A 19523-nucleotide genomic window follows, 5' to 3' on the forward strand; every position below is an offset into this window, starting at 1 on the left:
AATTTATGATAAAGATGATACTATAGCATGGGGAGGTAAGGAGGATTTTCAATAAATGGTTCTGAATCAATTGATTATCCATACGGAAAAAAATTAATCTTGATCTTACCTTAGACCTTACATAAAATCAATTTCACGTGAATTCTATATCTAAAAGTGAAAGGTAAAACAAACTTCTAAAAGACAGGATAGAAAAATATCTTCATGAGCTTGGGTGGGAAAGATGCTTAAACAGGACACAAATGATATAAGTAATACATATAACTGTCTAAGAATTCATATCCAGAATACAAAAAGAACTTCTACAAATCAATGAGAAACAGGCAGAGAATCCAAGTGGAAAATGGGCAAAAGACTTGAATAGGCAGTTTATAAAAGAGGGTATCAAAATGGTCAATAACGATATGAAAAGATCGACAACTTCATTAGTCATCAACGAAATGTAAATTAAAACAAAAATGAGCTACCACTACTCGCCCACTATATTGGCTAAAATTAAAAAGCTAATAATGCCAAATGCTGGTGAGCATGTGAACCAATTGGAACTCTCAATCACTGCCGGTGGGTGTGTAAATTGGTATAACCACTTTGGAAATCTGGTAGTGTCTACTAAAGCTGAACATATGTATTCCCTATGACTCAGAAATTCCACCCCAAGCATGCACCCAATAGTAATGTGCGCATATATTCACTGAAATACATCAAATACCTATAAATAAATCAAATAAAATACAAGCAAGAGTTCCACACAAAAAATTACAAAACATTTCTGAGAGAAATTGAATGGATGGGAAGACTCTATATTACAAAGACGTCAGTGTTTCCTAAATCAGTCTATAGATTCAGTAAAATCCCAACAACAAACCAGAACAGATTTGTGTGTATAAACTGACTCACTACTCCTTTCTCCTGCCCACAAGGCTGCTGCTCTGATGGAGGAAGAGAACTACAATTTGTTGAGCATCTATTGTGTGCTTGGCCCTCAGCAAGATATTTTCCTCTGTATTACCTCATTTAATCCTTCTAAATCTGTAAAAGAGATATTATTACTCCAGTATAATGACAAACAATTTCAGAAAGGCCAAATGACTAGCCCAATGTCACTGCGTCACTATTGATTAGGTTCAGTTGTATATAACAGAAAAAAAATTATCACTGACTTAAATGAGATAGTTTATTTCTTTCTCACGTAAAAGATGTTCATGGGTAGGTGGTGCAGGGTTGCTATGGCAACTCCACAGTGTAACCAGGGACCCAGGCTCTTATCTTTTTTTTTTTTTTTTTTTCGGTATGCGGGCCTCTCACTGTTGTGGCCTCTCCCGTTGCGGAGCACAGGCTCCGGACACGCAGGCTCAGCGGTCATGGCTCACGGGCCCAGCCGCTCCGCGGCATATGGGATCCTCCCAGACCGGGGCACGAACCCGTATCCCCTGCATCGGCAGGCGGACTCTCAACCACTGTGCCACCAGGGAGGCCCCCAGGCTCTTATCTTTATGCTCTGCTATCTTAGAATAAAGTTTCCTTCTCAAGGTCACCTCTTGATCCAAAATAGTTGCTGTAACTCCAGCCATCCCATCCATATTCCAGCCAACACAAAGGAGAAGGAAAAAGAAAGGCAAGCTCTCCCCTTAAAGGAGATTTTAGAAGTCTTGTATAATACTTCTACTTAAATCTCATTGGCTAGACTTAGAATCCTGGCTGTATCTAGCTACATGGGAGGCTGGGAAATGTACATTTTCAGATGGGTGGCAACATACCCAGTTAAAAACAAGAGTTATGTTACTGAGGGGGAAGAGGGGCTATGGATGTTGCATCAACAACTATCTGTCTTCCAGAGTCACTCAGTTGGGAAATGGTGGGGCCAAGATTCATATCTAACCAGTGCCAAAAGGCCACCACACCCTTCCTCCAGAGCCCATATTCCTTTGCCACACCGCCTGTCTCCCAGGGATGTGGATACCTAGGGAAGCAGAAGGGAACAGGAGCTTTGTGGGGCAGGTGAGGGCAGAGGCAGTAGCGCTGTAGAGCTTGACCACCTGGGGAGCACCTCTACTTTTCCATGGCACCTTCCCTTCCTCCCCTCTAGAGCCCAGAGCTTCCCTAAAAGCCCCAGGTTCTTTGTTATGGCGCTCTGATGGCAGTGACAATGCGATGGGTGCAGCTTTTCCCAGGTCATTGCTCTAAGTTGAGGACTCGCTAGATTTCTGTTTCCTCTTGCTCTGCTGTGTTGGATAAACGGTTGTGGGTGGTCACAGAAGCTTCTTGCCGGAAAACATTACAAAACCCTTCCAAAGAATGAGCCTGTGCCTTTGATGGAGGGTTGGGGCCCACTTCTGAGATTCCCACTGATTCCACGGTTCTGTGAACTTTTCCATCTGGTGCCTTGGCCCAACTCTGTGTGTCTCAGCAGGAGAATGGTAACAGGGAAGAACGTCCTTATTAGAGAGGCTGAGCCATCACTGGAATTTTACACCAGAATTGTAAATGCTCACAGTGGAAACAAACCCAGGGGGACGCTGAAAAGTGAAAGCTGACACTGGAAATCACCAATGTCAACAGAGTCACTTTGGGGAAATAGAGTGGTGATGGGGAACTTTAACAAGGAGAAAGAGCCTTTAGGGCCAAAGCAAGTATCCAGAGGCTGTTTACGTGAGGTTCTGAAAGACTGAGCTCTGAATGTACTCGGGGAAGCCCAAAGGTCTGCACTTGTCCCATCGCTGGAAATTCCAACGGGAAGGTACTGATGAACGTGCTTGGGAGGGAGACCATGACCTTGTTATTCCTCCTACCAGAAATTTCCTGGGTGCCAATGAGCAAGCTGGGGACAGCTTGGCACCAGAGACAGGCATATGGAAGAGGCAACCACGGAGAATGCATTTCAAGAGGGGCCACTGTTCCACCTGATTATGTGACTTTATCAAGAGTTACCTTTATCCTGGGGGTTCCAGGGTTTAACATTATAACCATATCACACAGCTTGCTGTAATAACTCAATACCATACTTACAGAGAATTTTGCTGTGAAAGGACGCCAGGAGTTACATGGTCCAAATCTCTCATTTTCAGTTGAGGAAACTGAGGCCCAGGGATGGTGAGTGTCTAGCTGAGGTGGCAGATTAATTGGTGACAGTGCCAGGATTTGTGCTAGACCTCCTGATTACCAGACCCATACTGTCCTGTTCTGCCACTTACCAACGGGCCCGCTAAGAAATCACAGAAAGGGCTGATTTGGATGTGCTCTGCTTGCTCCTAAGCAGGTCACAAGTCTAGAGGGAGAGCATGGTAGAGGGGAAGGGGCAGTGAGTGGGGACTTAGCAGTCCTGGCTTCCACTCCTGGATCTGTCCCTGACCTGCTGGGTGATTGTATCAGTTTCCTGGGGTGGCCATAACAAATTTCCATAAACTGGGTGGTTTAAAACAACAGAAATTTATTTGCTCCCAGTTCTGGAGGCCAGAAGACCAAAACTAAGGTGCTGGCAGGGTTGGTTCCCTCTGTAAGCTCCAAGGGGAATCTGTTACCGTGCCTTTCTTCTAGCTTCTGGTGGCTGCCAGCAATCCTTGGCATGCCTTGTCTTGTAGACGCATCACTCCAATCTCTGCCTCCATCTTCACATGATCTTCCCCAAGTGGCAAAACTCCCTCTGTCTTTTTCTTACAAGGACACTTGTCATTGGATTTAGGGTTTACCCAGGTAGTCCAGGATAATCTCAAGATTCTTAAATTAGTTACATCCACAAAGACCCTTTTTCCAAATAAGGTCACATTCACAGGTTCTAAGTGTTAGGACCTGGACATATCTTTTTAGGAGCCACTTTTCAACCCACTACAAGGATCCTGGGTATGCCCTTCCGCTTTCTGCTCTTCAGCTTTCCTATGTGTAAACAGTGAAGAGGGCAAGAGTCCACTGACTTGCTTCTATACGTGTTTGCTTGTCTTCATGGATACTGATGGACCCCAGAATACAGGCATTGACCCAGCAGCCTGTGCCATGCTAATCACGGTCCCCAGCAGTCATATACACTGCAAAATCAAATTCAAGAACTACTTCATGACTTTCTAGAACTTCCTTTAGCCATATATTCTTGAAGATTGGTTGAGGAAGTTGGCTTGTGGTCAGACCACAAATACGAATGCCTTATCAACTCTGGGCCCTACACCCTGGGGAGAGAGCATTCAACCAGAGCAAGCGCAGAGCGTGGGCTGAGCGTGGGAAGGGGCTTGATGAACACAACCTGTGCAGGGCAAGGACCGGGGGAGGTGAGTGAGGCCCTCCCTTCAGGGGCAGAACGGAAGAAGGAGCCAAAACCCTCAGTAATCAAGATTAAAAAATCAAAACTAACGCAAAAAAGAATCCACGATGAGCAAAATTTTAAATAAAGACAAGATGTGTTCTTGTAATTATGTGACTCAAATCAATTCACCCTAATCTTGGTCTGTGGATCTTGTCTTTATTTAAAATTTTGATATTTTGTTCATCATGGATTTTTCCATTGAGGTCTTTGGCACCCCCTTAAATTTTGCCCTTAGTCCTGGCCCTGGAACTGTTAAGTTACAACTGGAGGGATGGGCCCTATAGGGACAAGGGATGGGGACCAGTGGGGAAAATTAGGGGACGAGTAGTGATTCCTGTGCTACTGGAAGGATCTGAGAGTCTGATGAGAGAGGCTGGTCTACGTGACCTCTAGGAGAGCCCTAAACCCTCTGAGTCCAACAGGCAAAGAGTCTTCAGATTTCCCCGTGTAACTTCAATTATCTCTTGACCTTGAGATAATGTAAGAAATGCTGCCTCTTGTCTCAAACACTGTGGGACAGGGACTAGGTCGCCTGGAATTTCAGAAGCTGCCCCAAGCTGGGCGTCTGCCTGGCTCTGCTCTGACGGCACTGCTCCATCCTGGGAGGCCCAGGAGTGGGTGGCCCACACTGTGAGATGAAATGAACAGCCCCAGGAATAGCCCCAAGGTTTCCATTCATGGGCACAGTGATATGGGGGTGAGGTCAGCCTCCTCACCAGGCCCAAATTTAAAAATTTTAAATTAAAAAGGAAAGTCAGTGACCTGGGAGATGTTATCAAGTCAAAACATTTACTCTGAAAAAACACCGCAAAAAATGATCTTCCCAAAATGCATTCCTGTGCACTTGCTCACATCTGTGCATGGCTCGCCCACCCTGGGGAACATTCACGCTCCTTGGAATGACATTTGAGGCCCTTGGGGCGTCTCATGGCCCTTACCCCCACTTAGCTTCACAGATCTCATGTGTAATCATTTACATCTTTGGTCTTCCTTAAGTCTCTCATTTTAATTATTATACTATCTGCCTGTATGGAATTTTAGTTTTTGTATTTTCCTCAAATTTTATACTCTTTTTAAAGTATAGGGTATCCCTGGACCCAAGTATCTTCTAATAAACTGTAAACTTCAACAACTTTAAAAATAACACCTACTGAAATAAAAATGAGCTGTTTCTTCTCATTAGTCAGCATCTCCAAAAACTTCATATTGTCATTGATTTTGGTATGAAAATATTTCTTTCAACATTTTCTACCCAAAGTGTTTTTCCAGCATCTCTCCGGTGCCACGTGATCTATAGAGCTGCTTATAAAATGTATCCTAATGATTTGCCCTTTTTGGATGAATCAATGTCATTCTTGTAGTGTTGGCTCTGACTGAGATTAAATAATGGATAAAAATAATATATATATTTTTTACTTTACTATGAAGCTGATTCTTTAAATGAAATTGAAGGTTGGTAGAGAATTTAAAAATCTGAGATCAGAGGAGACAGAAAAGAATCATGTGCCCTGCTGTACTGAACTCTGGCTGGTGGTTAGAATTGAGAGATGGATGTTGCCATCTTCACTGGGACTGTCACCACCTGATTCCTGATAATGCTTTCACTGATAGAGAATAGTGTACTTTGGAAATACTTTTACATGCACCATGCTACCTGTTCTTTCACAGCCCTATGAGATAAGCAGGCCAGGGGTTAGTCATCCCTAGTGGAAACATCCCTAGTAGAGGCCTGAGGACTTAAGCACCCTGCCAAGGTCCTCCTCCTAGTTATGACAGCACAAGATGCCAGGTGCCATGCCAGCCACATTGCACAATCTGCCATTCAGTCCACCTTTTGACCCCGGAGGAGGATATTTTCACCACCACTCTATAGGTGAAGAAACAGCGGCTCAGAGAACTCAAGCTCAAGGTCACACAGCTGGTAAGTGGCAAAACTGGGGTTTGGACCAATCTTTCTGGTCTTTAGTACATGTTTCCCCAAGTCTACTTGTGGGGTCGTTCGTCTCCTCCAGGCTGACAGGAGCATCAGTGAGACTGAGAAATGACATTCCAGGTCAGAGGGGCACAGGATGAAATGGTGGCCTCGTCTGAAAGTCAATGCCTGCAGTTGGTGCTATACTAGTCACGACTCCACCCCTTATGCATACACTATGTTATGTGCTTATAAAGCACCCTTACCTCATTTGATTCCCACAATTCCCTAGAAGGCCATGCAGTAGAGAGCTGGATATCCTCATTTAACAGATAAGCGAGGCTCAGAGAGGTCACATGCTTTGCTCAAAATCACACAGCAAAGGCCAGAACAAGATCTAGGTGCTTTTTGCCAACATCATTGGACAGCATGATTAAGGGAGATGGGCTTGGGGGCTGAAATGAGCTGGCCAAGGCACCGACCTTTCCTGAGATGGTCTTGATCTGCTTGGAGCTCAGGGGCTCGAAGTCCACGCCGATGTAGCCCTCCATGGCAGCAAGCAGATTCTTCCGGAGACAACGGGATGAGTTGGCTTCTGTGTGCACCTGCTCCCACCAGGAAGGCTCATACCAGCCCGGGATGATCCACTGGTATTTGCTACCATACATATTCTCCTCATATGCCTGCAACAGACGGGTTGACCATGAAGGCACCAAGAGACAAACATTTGTTCAAAGCTTTGTACCCTGTGGGAAAGGTGGAGGGGACTCAGGGTTCCTCGTACCAGAGGATTTGTTAATTTTTCTATTACTTGCTTGGTCTCCTCTTCATTATCTCTCAAGGGATACAAGGTAGTTTATAGGAAACATGTATATTCAAATAATAAAACACTGAATAAAATAAAAATATAGGTGCCTGGGAAAACATAGATTATAATATGCTTATTGGAGATAAAGGGAACAGAACATAGACAAGTCCACCAAAGGTTCCAACACTATAGATATAAGCTACATATTTCACCGTGAACTTCCTGGCAGCCCAAGAGAAAAGGGCAACAATATTAATTGCATGCTCTTATTTTCAGTAAGGAGAAAACATACCAGTTCTTCAGGGGCACAAAATGTTTTCTAGGCTTTAATCCCTAAACAAAATGCCTCATATGGAGGTCACTGTCAAATTAGCTAGCATGGTATCAACACCATCCCTACAACAGACAGATTTCATAAGGCTATTCTTATATAGATCTTTACTAAAAGCTGAGATCATAACCTTAAAATATAACCCAGGGCGGAGCAATTTTGCAAGGGGCCAAGAAAATTTAATGTAAGCATGCAACTTATATAAGATGTCACTTGGCAAACTGAACATCTCTCTAAATCTTTACCCAAAGCATGGTGTACATAAATCCAGATTCTAAAAAGGAAGTCCCTTATATTTATATACTTTACAAGCATCTTACTTGTCATTCATGTCCACCCTTTGAGATGGTCTAGGCAGAGTTTATTATCCTCATTTTAGAGATGAGGAAACTGGAAACCAGAGAGGGAAAGTCACTTTTCCAAGGTCCACAGTCTGGAATCTAGGTCTGCCTACTCTTACGCTGCAAAGCCACACTGCCTGCCTCCCATTTAAACAAAAAGTTGTCAGACTGTTCTAATATACCCCCATTTGGCTTTAATTCTTACTGTGATAATTTTTTTATCTGGAAAAGCATGCTTTTTGATAGCTTAGATGCACCCAGAAAATCCCAATTTGTAGGTATGTCACATTCCATCAAAGTTGGGTCCAGAATGGAATGGAGCTCACATTCCTATCAGTAATCAAAACACCCAGAAGCGACTACAGTGAGCAGTGGTGTATGTAAATGCTCTCTGCGCACTGTGATGAACTGTATACATTAAAAAATGTGAACCTTAAATGATCCAGCAATTTGTTCCCAGGGAGCCACCTATGTTAGGAGGACATGTTGGGAAACAATTCATGTCACACCCCTTTATGTTCCTTGGCTTAGAACAGAGACAGCATAGAGGCCAGGAGGGTGTGGAGAAAGAAGCCTGCAAGATTGCTCTGGATGCCAGGGAGATTTTGGCTGCCCTCCACTTAGGCTCCAGCATGCTAATTGACGGTCTGCCCAGAAAGGGTGGGCCAGAGCCCTTTATATTTGTGTATATTAGAGAATAGTTACTGTTGAGTCTAAGAGTTGGAGGTGTGTTCCCTTCATTCCTACATCTGAGAAGGCAACTCTTCTAAAACTCTCTCAACACCTGAAAAAGCCCAGCCTGCAGTGTGGAGCATCTCACTGGGGTAAGTGTGAATTAGAATATTTGTTCCTTAGCTTAAGCTCAGATTCCATCTCTATGGCCTCTGTCCATTGATTCAGTGAAGCCTCCAGAGATTAAACAAATTGTTTCATAAGAGAGCCTTTCAACTATCTCAAGGTAATGATCACATCACCTCCTCTCTAGACTCCTCTAATGATATGGGACTTTCACCTCCCTCATTCTAGACACTGTATTTCTCATAATGCAGCCTCAGATCATAGTCATTTTTTCCAGCAACTACATTGTAATGTTGCCCCAATCAAAACTGTTGTAGAAAAAACACAGAGAGTCCTAATATTACAATTATATAACAAAACCCCAGTTCAACAAAAGAAGGCAGTTTTCTGGGCTTCCCTCTAATAAATGGGGTTTAGCCCACAGAAACTTTTTTTTTTTTTTTTTTTTTTTTTTTTTAAGAAAAGATAATCCCAGACCCTGGCTGGGGGCTAGACCTTTGAACAAAAGGGTCATCCCAATGACCTCAGGTCATTTAATCAATGGCAGAACCTGTGAGACTTCACGACTCTCATCTTTCACTGGCAAGGAGGAACTCACATTTATTGAGCCCCTATTATGTGCTAGGCCATTTATATACATTATCTTATTTTATTCTCACAACAACCCTATGAGGTATGTGCTATTATCTCTACCTTACAGATGAAGACATTGAGGCTCAGAGATTGAGGAATTTGCCCAAACACATTCAGCTAAGTCAAGGGGACAAGATTCAAAGTCTGTTTTTTAAAGTTTCTCTCTTTTCTTAGCAAAACAAACAAAGTAAAACTTTCTGGAAGCTTTCTCAGTCTTAAAAGGTTGAGGCAAGATAGCGTCACTTATTACGAATGGATGGTAAGTAAGCATCAACAGATACAGAGTGAGGACCTGAGGAGGTCTTCTGATCAGATGCAAAGGCAGATTTGCATTATTCTCTGAGACCAAAGACTGTGTGATAATTTAGAGGCAGCGTGGAGCAGGAAGTCAGGAGCCTCCCAGGGATCTGCTGTGATAGCTGTCTGACCTGCCATTGTTCTGTTAGGTGTTCCTTGTGAGTGAATTTTCCAGAAAACAGAAGCTCAGTCCATTTGAATGACAACACATTTTGTTTAGAATATTAGTTAATTTTGATGAAGATAAAATTTTTTCTACTGATCTTTTGAAAAAAAAAAAAAGAAAAAAGACTGTAGTCAAGTAGCACTAGATTCTCTGCCACATACCAGCTGGGTAACTCTGGCACACAACTCCTTGGACCTTGCTTTTCTCATCTATAGCCTGTGGAAAGCAGAGCCCATCTCACTGGGTTGGTGTAGGAATTAAATGAGGTAATATATGAACAAAAAAAAACCTAATCAAAAAATGGGCAGAAGATCTCAATAGACATTTCTGCAAAGAAGACATACAGATGGCCAATAGACACATGAAAAGATGCTCAACATCGTTAATTATTAGAGAAATGAAGATCAAAATTACAGTGAGATATCACCTCACACTGGTTAGAATGGCCATCATTAAAAGTCTAGAAATAATAAATGCTGGAGAGGGTGTGGAGAAAATGGAACCCTCCTACACTGTTGGTGGGAATGTAAATTGGTGCAGCCACTATGGAAAACAGTATGGAGGTTCCTTAAGAAACTAAAACTAGAGTTGCCATATGATCCTGCAATCCCACTCCTGGGCATATATCTGGAGAAAAATCTAATTCGAAAAGATACATGCATCCCTATGTTCACAGCAGCACTATTTACAATAGCCAAGACATGGAAGCAACCTAAATGTCCATCGACAGATGAATGGATAAAGAAGATGTGATACATATATACAGTGGAATACTGCTCAGCCATAAAAAAGAATGAAATAATGCCATTTGCAGCAACATGGATGACCTAGAGATTATCATACTAAGCGAAATAAGTCAAAGACAAATACTATGATATCATTTATATGTGGAATCTGAAACATGACACAAATGAACTTATTTACAAAACAGAAACAGACTCACAGACATAGAAAATAAACTTATGGTTACCAACGGGGAAAGGGATAAATTAGGAGTTAGGGATTAGCAGATATCAATTACTATATATAAAATATATAAACAACAAGATCCCACTGTATAGCACAGGGAACTATATTCAATATCCAATATATCCACTATCCAATGGAAAAGAATATGAAAAAGAGTATATATCTGAATCACTTTCCTGTACACCAGACAGTAACACAACATTGTAAATCAACTATACTTCAATAAAAAAGAAATAATAAATGAGGTAATATGTGTACCATGCCTGGCCAACACTATGTGCGGGAACATTTTGGCTGTTCCTTCTCATGCCATTCTCTTTTCCATAACTCATGGCTTTATTCTGAAAATTAGCCACTCCTATGGGCCACGCACAGTGATACTTTTGGGCATGGCCCAAACACTAAATGGCCCCAGACTGGCCCAAACACCAAGTGGCCCCAGACTATTGTTCTTGGAGTTTCTGATCTACTTGTTTATTTTTATTTTTTTTTGGTGGTACGCGGGCCTCTCACTGTTGCGACCTCTCCCTTTGTGGAGCACAGGCTCCGGACATGCAGGCTCAGCGGCCATGGCTCACGGGCCCAGCCGCTCTGCGGCATGTGGGATCTTCCCGGACCGGGGCACGAACCTGGGGTGTCCCCTGCATTGGCAGGCGGACTCTCAACCACTGCGCCACCAGGGAAGCCCTCTGATCTACTTTTGATGGCTTTGTCTCCTTTCTAGCTGTCAGGTCTAGGCTGTCACTTTCACTGTCATTAAATCCCTCTCCTCACTCTGAATTTGCTGCTTTTAAACTGCTATGGAAAGCAGGGAGTGTTAAATATATGTGCAGAAAAAAGTACACAGCACAGGCTTTGAGTGAGGGTCTAAAAGTCTCTCCTACAAGGGAGGTAGACTGGGCTTAAATATAGCATACAGTGTCTAAAGCAACTGCAGAGAGGCCTCTGGGCCTCCATTCTGGTATTCCCACGTTGAGAAGGGCTGAGATTGCTGGACACGTGAGCCTTAAGAAGCTGCTGGTATCTTTTTTTTTTTTTTTTGGCGGTACGCGGGCCTCTCACTGTTGTGGCCTCTCCCGTTGCGGAGCACAGGCTCTGGACGCGCAGGCTCAACGGCCATGGCTCGCGGGCCCAGCTGCTCTGCGGCATGTGGGATCTTCCCGGACCGGGGCACGAACCCGTGTGCCCTGCACCAGCAGGCGGACTCTCAACCACTGCGCCACCAGGGAAGCCCGCTGCTGATACCTTTGTCTGTCTCTTTTGCCAAATAGGGAGTTCCTGGAGGGTGGTGTCTGCTCTTTTCAGGATCCCCAGTGCTTAGCACAGTGCCCTGTGTACAGAGGGCACCCAATAAATGGTTGTAGAGTGACTGACTGAACACATTTTCAGTTTACTTGGTCACCTTGGTTTTCATTGTTTTTGTCTCTAGTAGGAATGTGGTCTCAGGACCTGTGGCCACCAAGTGGGCCCTACAGGTGATGTTGGGCAATCTTGAGCTCATATTCTTCAGTCCCATGAACGACTCTGTTCTCATTAGCTGCAGACAGGTAGCCAGGATGTAATTTAAAAATCCAATTTCCTCTTTTTATTGATTCCTTTTGCCTCCTCACTTCCTCAGGCAAGAAGGATATTTCCCTTTTATAGGCATTTCATAACCATAATAGTAATAAATCCTCACATCAGTAAAGCAGTTAACAGTTGGGATGACAGTCACCCTTCGGTGGCCTTGTTTAAGCCTCTCGACAATCTTATGAGGCAAATAAGACAGGGGTCGCCGCTTCCATTTTAGAGGTGAGGCAGCCGGGGGCTGGAGTTGTAAAGTGGCCTGCTTGAAGTCACACAGCTGGCAGAACTAAAGCCAGAACCCAGGTCAGAGTGCTTGAGAATTTAGAATAGACCACCAAGGAGGGAGAAGACAAAAGCGACAGGCCATGCTCATCCTTTGCTGGAACCGAAATGAACATTTTGCCACAGGGCTATAAATAGTCCTTGCATTTGCTAGAGACTACTCTCCCCTTGGGTGGCAGGTCCAATCTCAAGAACATGCAGCAACACGCTGCAAAGTTTGCACTGCAGCATTTGGATGGCAAAGACGCAGTTGTCTCCATCCCACTGTGCTCTGACCCTGACATGGGCGGAGAGGTTCTCTCCCAGGGTTTCTGCTCCGAGCAGCCCCTCCCTCCGTCACACGCCAGAGTTTTGATTCAGTGTGAGGACACTGAGAAGACTCTCCTCAGGACCTTCCAGGCCTGCCAGAAGAACTCATTCCTAACCAGATAAGACTGACAGTCCTGACAGCCAGATCCATCGGACGGTCTGACACACGGAATAAACCCCCAACCAAAAACTTCTGAGAAACCACTCAGTGAAGAAAGCAGCCAGCAAAGACTCTAAGAAAAAGTCCATCTGAAGATACCCAAAGTCCAAGAGGAAGAAGAAAGTGGGATGAGGAGGTGGGATGATGTCCCGTGCTGTGTGGAAGGCAAGCAGCCTGGGGCTTTGGGTCAAGAGGAAGACAGCCATGCCGTCTGTTCTGAAATGGAAACCACGCTGCTGGAAATGCCACTCAGAAAATAACCACAGTGCACAGCATGGAGGGAAATCACAGCCACGCCTCGGCTTAGGGTTTGGCTCAAATCAGAACAGGAGGGGACTTCCCTGGTGGTCCAGTGGGTAAGACTCTGTGCTCCCAATGCAGGGGGCCCAGGTTCGATCACTGGTCGGGGAACTAGATCCCGAATGCATGCCGCACCTAAGAAGTCCATATGCCACAACTAAGAGCCTGCATGCTGCAACTAAAAGAAGATCCCTCCTGCTGCAACTAAAAGATCCTGCATGCTGCAACTAAGACCCAGTGAAGCCAAGATAAATAAAGAAATAAATACTAAAAACAAATGAAAAAAATAGGAGGTCTGTCTGCATTTTGTGCAAACAGGAGATGGCCAGTGCTCAGTGTGGCAACTTCACAGATCATTTTTATTAATTTACTTTTCCTCAATTGATTGACAATCACCCACCATGTGCCAGCTATTTGCAAGGCCTTGGGGATATGTAGGGGGCTTCCCTGGTGGCGCAGTGGTGGAGAATCTGCCTGCTAATGCAGGGGACACGGGTTCGAGCCCTGGTCTGGGAAGATCCCACATGCCGCGGAGCAACTAGGCCCGTGAGCCACAACTACTGAGCCTGTGCGTCTGGAGCCTGTGCTCTGCAACAATAGAGGCCGCGACAGTGAGAGGCCCACGCACCGCGATGAAGAGTGGCCCCCGCTTGCCACAACTAGAGAAAGCCCTCGCACAGAAACAAAGACCCGCCACAGCCAAAAATAAATAAATAAACAAATGTGGGGTTTAAAAAAAAAAAAAACCCAGCTTCTTCTCTAAAAAGTTATGTCTTCTAATTGGAGCATTATTTTCCTTTTCTAAATGGGCCATTTCTGGACCTTAGATGGTAACATGAAAAGTATTATGAGCTCTGAAATAAAATGTATTAAATCAATTTGCTCCATTTTTTTCATTTTTTCTCATGTTCCTTCTTAGATTTTCATATGGAAATACTCCTTAATTACCCTTAACTGAGACACAGGATGCTTAACACAATCTAGGAAAGTCCATCAGTTAGTAAATTCGTCAGCCCAATGGTGGTCCATTCCATCCTCAGAGACCTTACATAAACAAATAAAAAAACGTTGCTGAAATTTGCTGAGGGCTCACTGTACGTCAGGCACTATGCAAGGTGTCTTTGCTCATTTAAGCTCCACACCAATCCTATGAGACAGGTGTTATTATTATCCTCACTTTACAGATGAGAAAACTGAGGTTCAGAAAGTGTCAACAAGCCCAAATTCAGTTACTAAGCTGCAGACCAGTAGTTCAAGCCCAAGCAGACTGACTCCTGAGCACTAAGCTTCACTCAGGGTCCACTGAAATGTCAGCCTATGGCTTCTCCTTCCTCCCTGCTATTTTGAAAGGTGATCAGGCAGTTGCCACCTTGCTCCTGAGCCTTCATGAGGAAAATATCCCTGGGTGACTATGGTTTCCAGTCGCTGCTCTCTCCTTACTCCTGGCCTCTTTTCAGTTTCTGCATCTCTCCTGAAATGGGACACCAGGAGCTGAGCAGGACACCCCAGGTGGGGTCTCTTCAGCGTAGAGCAGAGGGATGACCCGCCCTAGTTGTGGACGTGCAGCCTGAGGTCACCTCGGCTCCCTGGAAGCTATGCTCACACTGGTTACTCACGGTAACCTTGAGGTCAACTGAGACTCCAAAGTCTCTTTTGTTCTAAACGCACAGTACTCCTCAGCTATGCCTCTATCATCTTGGACATAGGCAGCCCAATTTGTTCTAATATAACCTTATATTAGGACTATTAGATTTAGTCTTCCTGGATTTAATCAAACATTCCAGCTTGTTAAGGTTCTTTGCACCTTGGCTATCTTCCAACATATTTCACAACTTCTAAAATTCCTATAAGCCTATCTTTATAATCTCATCCAAGTTACTAGAAGAAGGTCAAAGAAAACAGAGGCCTGTGGCCCATCACTAGAGACCGCACCTAGAATAACCTCAGTCTAAGAGGAGGAGCTTATTGGGTAGACAATTCATGTAACTAGGCTCTCATTCTGTTGATTTCTCTCCTGACCCTGAGGTGGAGGAGGGTGAGCCAGGCCACCCAAATGGAAAGACATAGTCCCTGTGCTAGAACTCTTACATATGCTCAGGTTAGAATATCATGTGGAGAAAAGAGGATTTGATTGGGAATCAGGTGAATGGGGATGGAGCCCCGGTTCTGCCATAAAACATCCCTTGGACAAGCTTCTCCACCTCTCTGGGCTTCTAGCTCCTCATCTGTAAAGCAAGGGTGACAATAGTAGCTTCACACGGTTATTGGAAAGATTAAGTGAGATAAGGTTTAAGAATGTACTTTGTCACCTATCACACGCCAGACAATTAAAAGGATTCAGTGGTAGATACTGAACAGCTGACGGTCTGTGCTAAACCTGAGACTCTGAGCCCTGCTTACAGGGCAGGAAGGGGTCTGAGGCCTCCCGGTCTCTCCCTGGAATCTGGTGTCTCCCTCTGTGTGGTGCATACAGCACTGCTCCATTAAGCAAGGCTGGGTGGAGGAGACTTAAAACTAGCTGGCAGTGCTGAAGCAATGGTAAGACAGTGGGTTTGGTAAACTGAGGTTCCCGGTTCCTCCTACAACTGCACTGTTCTGAGTCCTGGGGTTTTAGCTCCCCGGAAAGACGAAAGAGCAGTGAAAATAACACTTCTGCTTCCAACACCCCAGACTCCGGTCCACTCAAGGACCAGGCAGTGACACTGAGTGCAAGAAAACGCTTTGTGACCCTCCCCAAAGACATCCATGACATAACCAAAGTGTTACTTACACAACAGAACACTTTTGCTGCCATATTCTGGTCAAACTGGCCAAGGATGATCCGCACGTCGTTGCCCTGTGGACAGAAGGACACGGATGTGAAGGTGAGCGCGTGATCGGCATAGCCCAGAGGGTTTGAGGCAGCGGGCAGGGATCATTCACATGCCCCAGGCTCCCCAGCAAGAGCTCTGCCTGAGGGGGTGGGCAGGGCAAAACCTCACCCCCCAGCCCAGCCCAGCCTGGATCTATGGCTCTCTCTGGGCCCAGCTTTCCCTCAGCTACTGCTGTTGGCCCTGCCTGGTCTCGTGGGTAAACCCTGGGGCTGGAGGCTAAAGGCTCTGAGGGGCCTCACTGTCTCCCCTGCTCTTCTCCAACAAGGGCAGGCAAACGCTCCGGGGGAACTGAGACAGCGTCTATTCTCCGTCCTCACTCTACACATAGGGAAACTGAGGCCAGAGGAGAGAAAGCAACGTCTAAGGTCCCCAGGGGAGTTGGCAGCAGAAACAAGTTCCCAGCCAACACCCCCTCCCCCTCTAGTATTCTAGACTTTTTCCACCTTTCTGGAGTCCACAGAGCTTCCCAATTAAGAAGTTTCAGAGTCTCTTTGAGTTCTCAGCTTTGTTCAAATCTCAGCTCCACTTGGGTAGCCTCAGGCGGCTCCTTTTCCCATCTTAGCCTCAATTTCCTCATCTGCAAAATGCAGATAATGGCAGTACTTAGAGGGCTGCTGAGAGAACTAAATGAGATAATCCTCAGAGTGCTTAACACAGTTCCTGACACAGAGTAAACACCCAGCTAGAATTAGTGTTTTATAACCTTCTCCCAACCTATTCTTCTCCCTTTATTTCAAAAGAAAATCTATATTCAAAAGCTCTATAAATGGTTACTTATTATCTTAATATCTCAATATGGTTAATAGGTATATATTGTACCAGGGGTCCTATGACTCATTTATTCATTCAACAAACATTTACTGGGTGTCTGCCTGAGGCTCCCTCCTGGGTCAGGGTAAGGGGTTCTCGGTTGCTTTCTAGGGGAAGGGACCCTGCCCTGCCCCCATATAGAACAGGCAGAAGGAGGATGTACAGGTAGCCTCCAGGAGACCAGCCAGGCCCTGGCCCACACGCTTGCTCCATCCCAGTCCTGCCCTCCGCACTGACACTCAGCCCTGCAGGTGGTGCTACCTTCCTGCCATTTACCCCGTCCTTTCCAACAAGCCTCAAGGCTCTTTGATGCATAAAGGAGAGAAACATCCCTTTAAAGATCAGTTTTTAGCATCTTTCAAAATTGGAAAGTGCTGACTGGGAGGCCATTTTACTCATCATGTACTTTAGCAAAATAAAAAAGACTTGGATTCTAAAATCACCCTTCGTTTGCAAGCAAGAATGGAAAGAAGAAAAAAATTTTTTCCTCTGAAAGGCCTTTAAAAGATCATTAACAGAGCAGTTGAAGGAAGGCAAGCCTTTGTCATCACCATGGCTGCAATGCTATAGAAAGTTCTAAGCTGCTTCTGTTCTGTGGCCATACTCCCGGGCACACTCCAGGGTCTTTCCGCTTGTTTGTTGAATTTTTTATAGCATTTCTTGCAGCTAACAGTATTCACCTATCCATATCCATATCCATATCCATATCCATATCCATATCCAGCCAGCCAGCCAGCCAGCCAGCAAACATTTATGGAGCATCTATTTTGTGCCAAGCCCTGTGTTGCTAAACACGGTATAGTAGAAACAGCTTATTGGATTTTGGAGTCAGAGAGACCTTGGTTCACATCCCAGCTCCAGCACTGACCAGCTACATGACCCTGGGTCTTAATGTCCTGGAGCCTCAATTTCCTCATCTCTGAAATGGGGATAATATTCCCTGCCTGACCCGGTGGTTGTAGGATTCATGATAATGAAACCCACCCGCTGGCTTCCATGGTGCTCTCTCCTGGCTCCCTCCTGCCTCCTGGTCATTCCTGCTCAGACTCTCAATCAGCTCCTCGTCTTTCTGCCCATCTCGAATGCTGGCGTTCCATACAGTTCTGCCCTCATTGCTCTCCCTGGGCAATCTCATTCATGACCCCAGCCACAACTCCCCTCTGAGCACTGTGGACTCCCAAGTCTCTCTCCCCAGCCCAGACTTTTCTCCAGTTGCCCCCTGGACACCTCCACTTGGATTCTCTCAACATACCCCAAGTTGAACTCATCATCATTCCCAACATGCCTACTTCCTCCTCCTGTACTGTCCACCTCTAGAATGGTGTTGTCAACCTCCTACTCCCTAAGACCATAAACTTGGGAGCCATTCTAGATTCACTCCTCTCCTCATCTTAGCCATAACCATGGCCTGTTGGTTCTGTCCGCTCACTAGCTTCCCGAATCGCCCCATGTCTCCAGCCCCATTGCCCTGGGTTTAGCCACCATCACTTCCTACGTGGTGAACCACTACAGCCTGCCAGCTGGATCCCTGCCTTTAGTCCTGCTCCATCCACCCAGTCTCCAGAAAGCCCACAAGGGGATCATTCCAAGATTCAAATCTGATTACGTAAAATCTTTCCATGGCTCCTGGAGCTTTACAGATCAAACTCTGAGCTCCTCAGAACATTCCAAATTCTTTACCAACTCACTCCTGCTCATTTCCCTAATCACATGTTTTGCTACTCCTCCACAGCAGGGAGAAGGAACGACCTGCAGTTCTCTTAAATGGTCTGCCATTCACTCCTTCATTCATTCACTCCTTCATTCATTCACTTTCTCACTCTGTCCCCTTCCTTTCTTTCTACAAGTCATTCATCCAGAACGCCATTCCCTCCCGCCCTACACGCTCTGCCTGGAGAGCTGCTACTCCCCCTTCCTGCCTTAGCTCAGGCATTCCTACTCTGAGAAACCATCTCTGTCCCATTAGGCTTGGTGGTCATTTGCTCCTCTGTGGGTCCAGAGCACTCACTCTGTGCTTCCCTCTGTCATAGCCTGAGTCTACTTGTTTGTTTTCCCCATTGGACTGAGGATAACTTGATTCATCTCTGGGTCTCCAGCTCCCAGAACAAGGCATGACACATATATCAATAAATAGGTATTAAATGTGTGATTAAGTGAATGAATGCTGTGTGAAAGCACAAGCACAAGGCCTGGCCCACATTGGTTATTCAATATCTGCTGGTTATTATCATCGACTGCACTAATATCCTGCTAGCCTAGGGCCTAGGTACTGGTTGGGTTCCCCATGTTCATTTCTTGAATGGACCAAGGGACCCGCATCTTCATGGTTGACCACCTGCTAACAGATAAATAAACAGCTCTGCCACTTGTGGGCCATTTAGTGTCTCTGTTGCCATGACAACCAAGTTGCATTGACTGCCTGGTTCTATGCTCCCAAACTTTTAGGACTGGATGGGGGCCCAAGGGATCGCTGATCTAGTTAACCCCTTCCCAGAGAGGCAAAAATCTTTCCCAAATCCAGCACAGCACCCCAAAACCAGCAATCTTGCCTTGGTGTGCCCTGACCATCAGAGGGTCCTGGAGAAAGAGCCTATCCGGGGCCAGGTTGTGCCTGATGCAGGAAGCTATTCACACCCACTCTGACTCTAGACAGTGAGTAAGAGGGGCAAGATGCTGC

General features: G+C 45.3%; 1 protein-coding gene across 2 annotated transcripts in view; it reads right to left on the bottom strand.

The window, feature by feature from the left end:
* GABBR2 (gamma-aminobutyric acid type B receptor subunit 2) overlaps positions 1-19523 on the bottom strand; it is a 369607-nt gene that overhangs the window by 154903 nt on the left and 195181 nt on the right. For both annotated transcript variants that reach the window (XM_060101019.1, XM_060101018.1), the window contains exons 5-6: positions 15934-15999; positions 6686-6886 (exon numbers count right to left, since the gene is read on the bottom strand). In XM_060101019.1, the coding sequence (XP_059957002.1) occupies positions 6686-6886; positions 15934-15999 (267 nt within the window). The remainder of the gene's footprint in view (positions 1-6685; positions 6887-15933; positions 16000-19523) is intronic.

The sequence above is a fragment of the Mesoplodon densirostris genome, chromosome 6 (assembly GCF_025265405.1).
Source record: "Mesoplodon densirostris isolate mMesDen1 chromosome 6, mMesDen1 primary haplotype, whole genome shotgun sequence".
Lineage (NCBI taxonomy): Eukaryota > Metazoa > Chordata > Mammalia > Artiodactyla > Ziphiidae > Mesoplodon > Mesoplodon densirostris.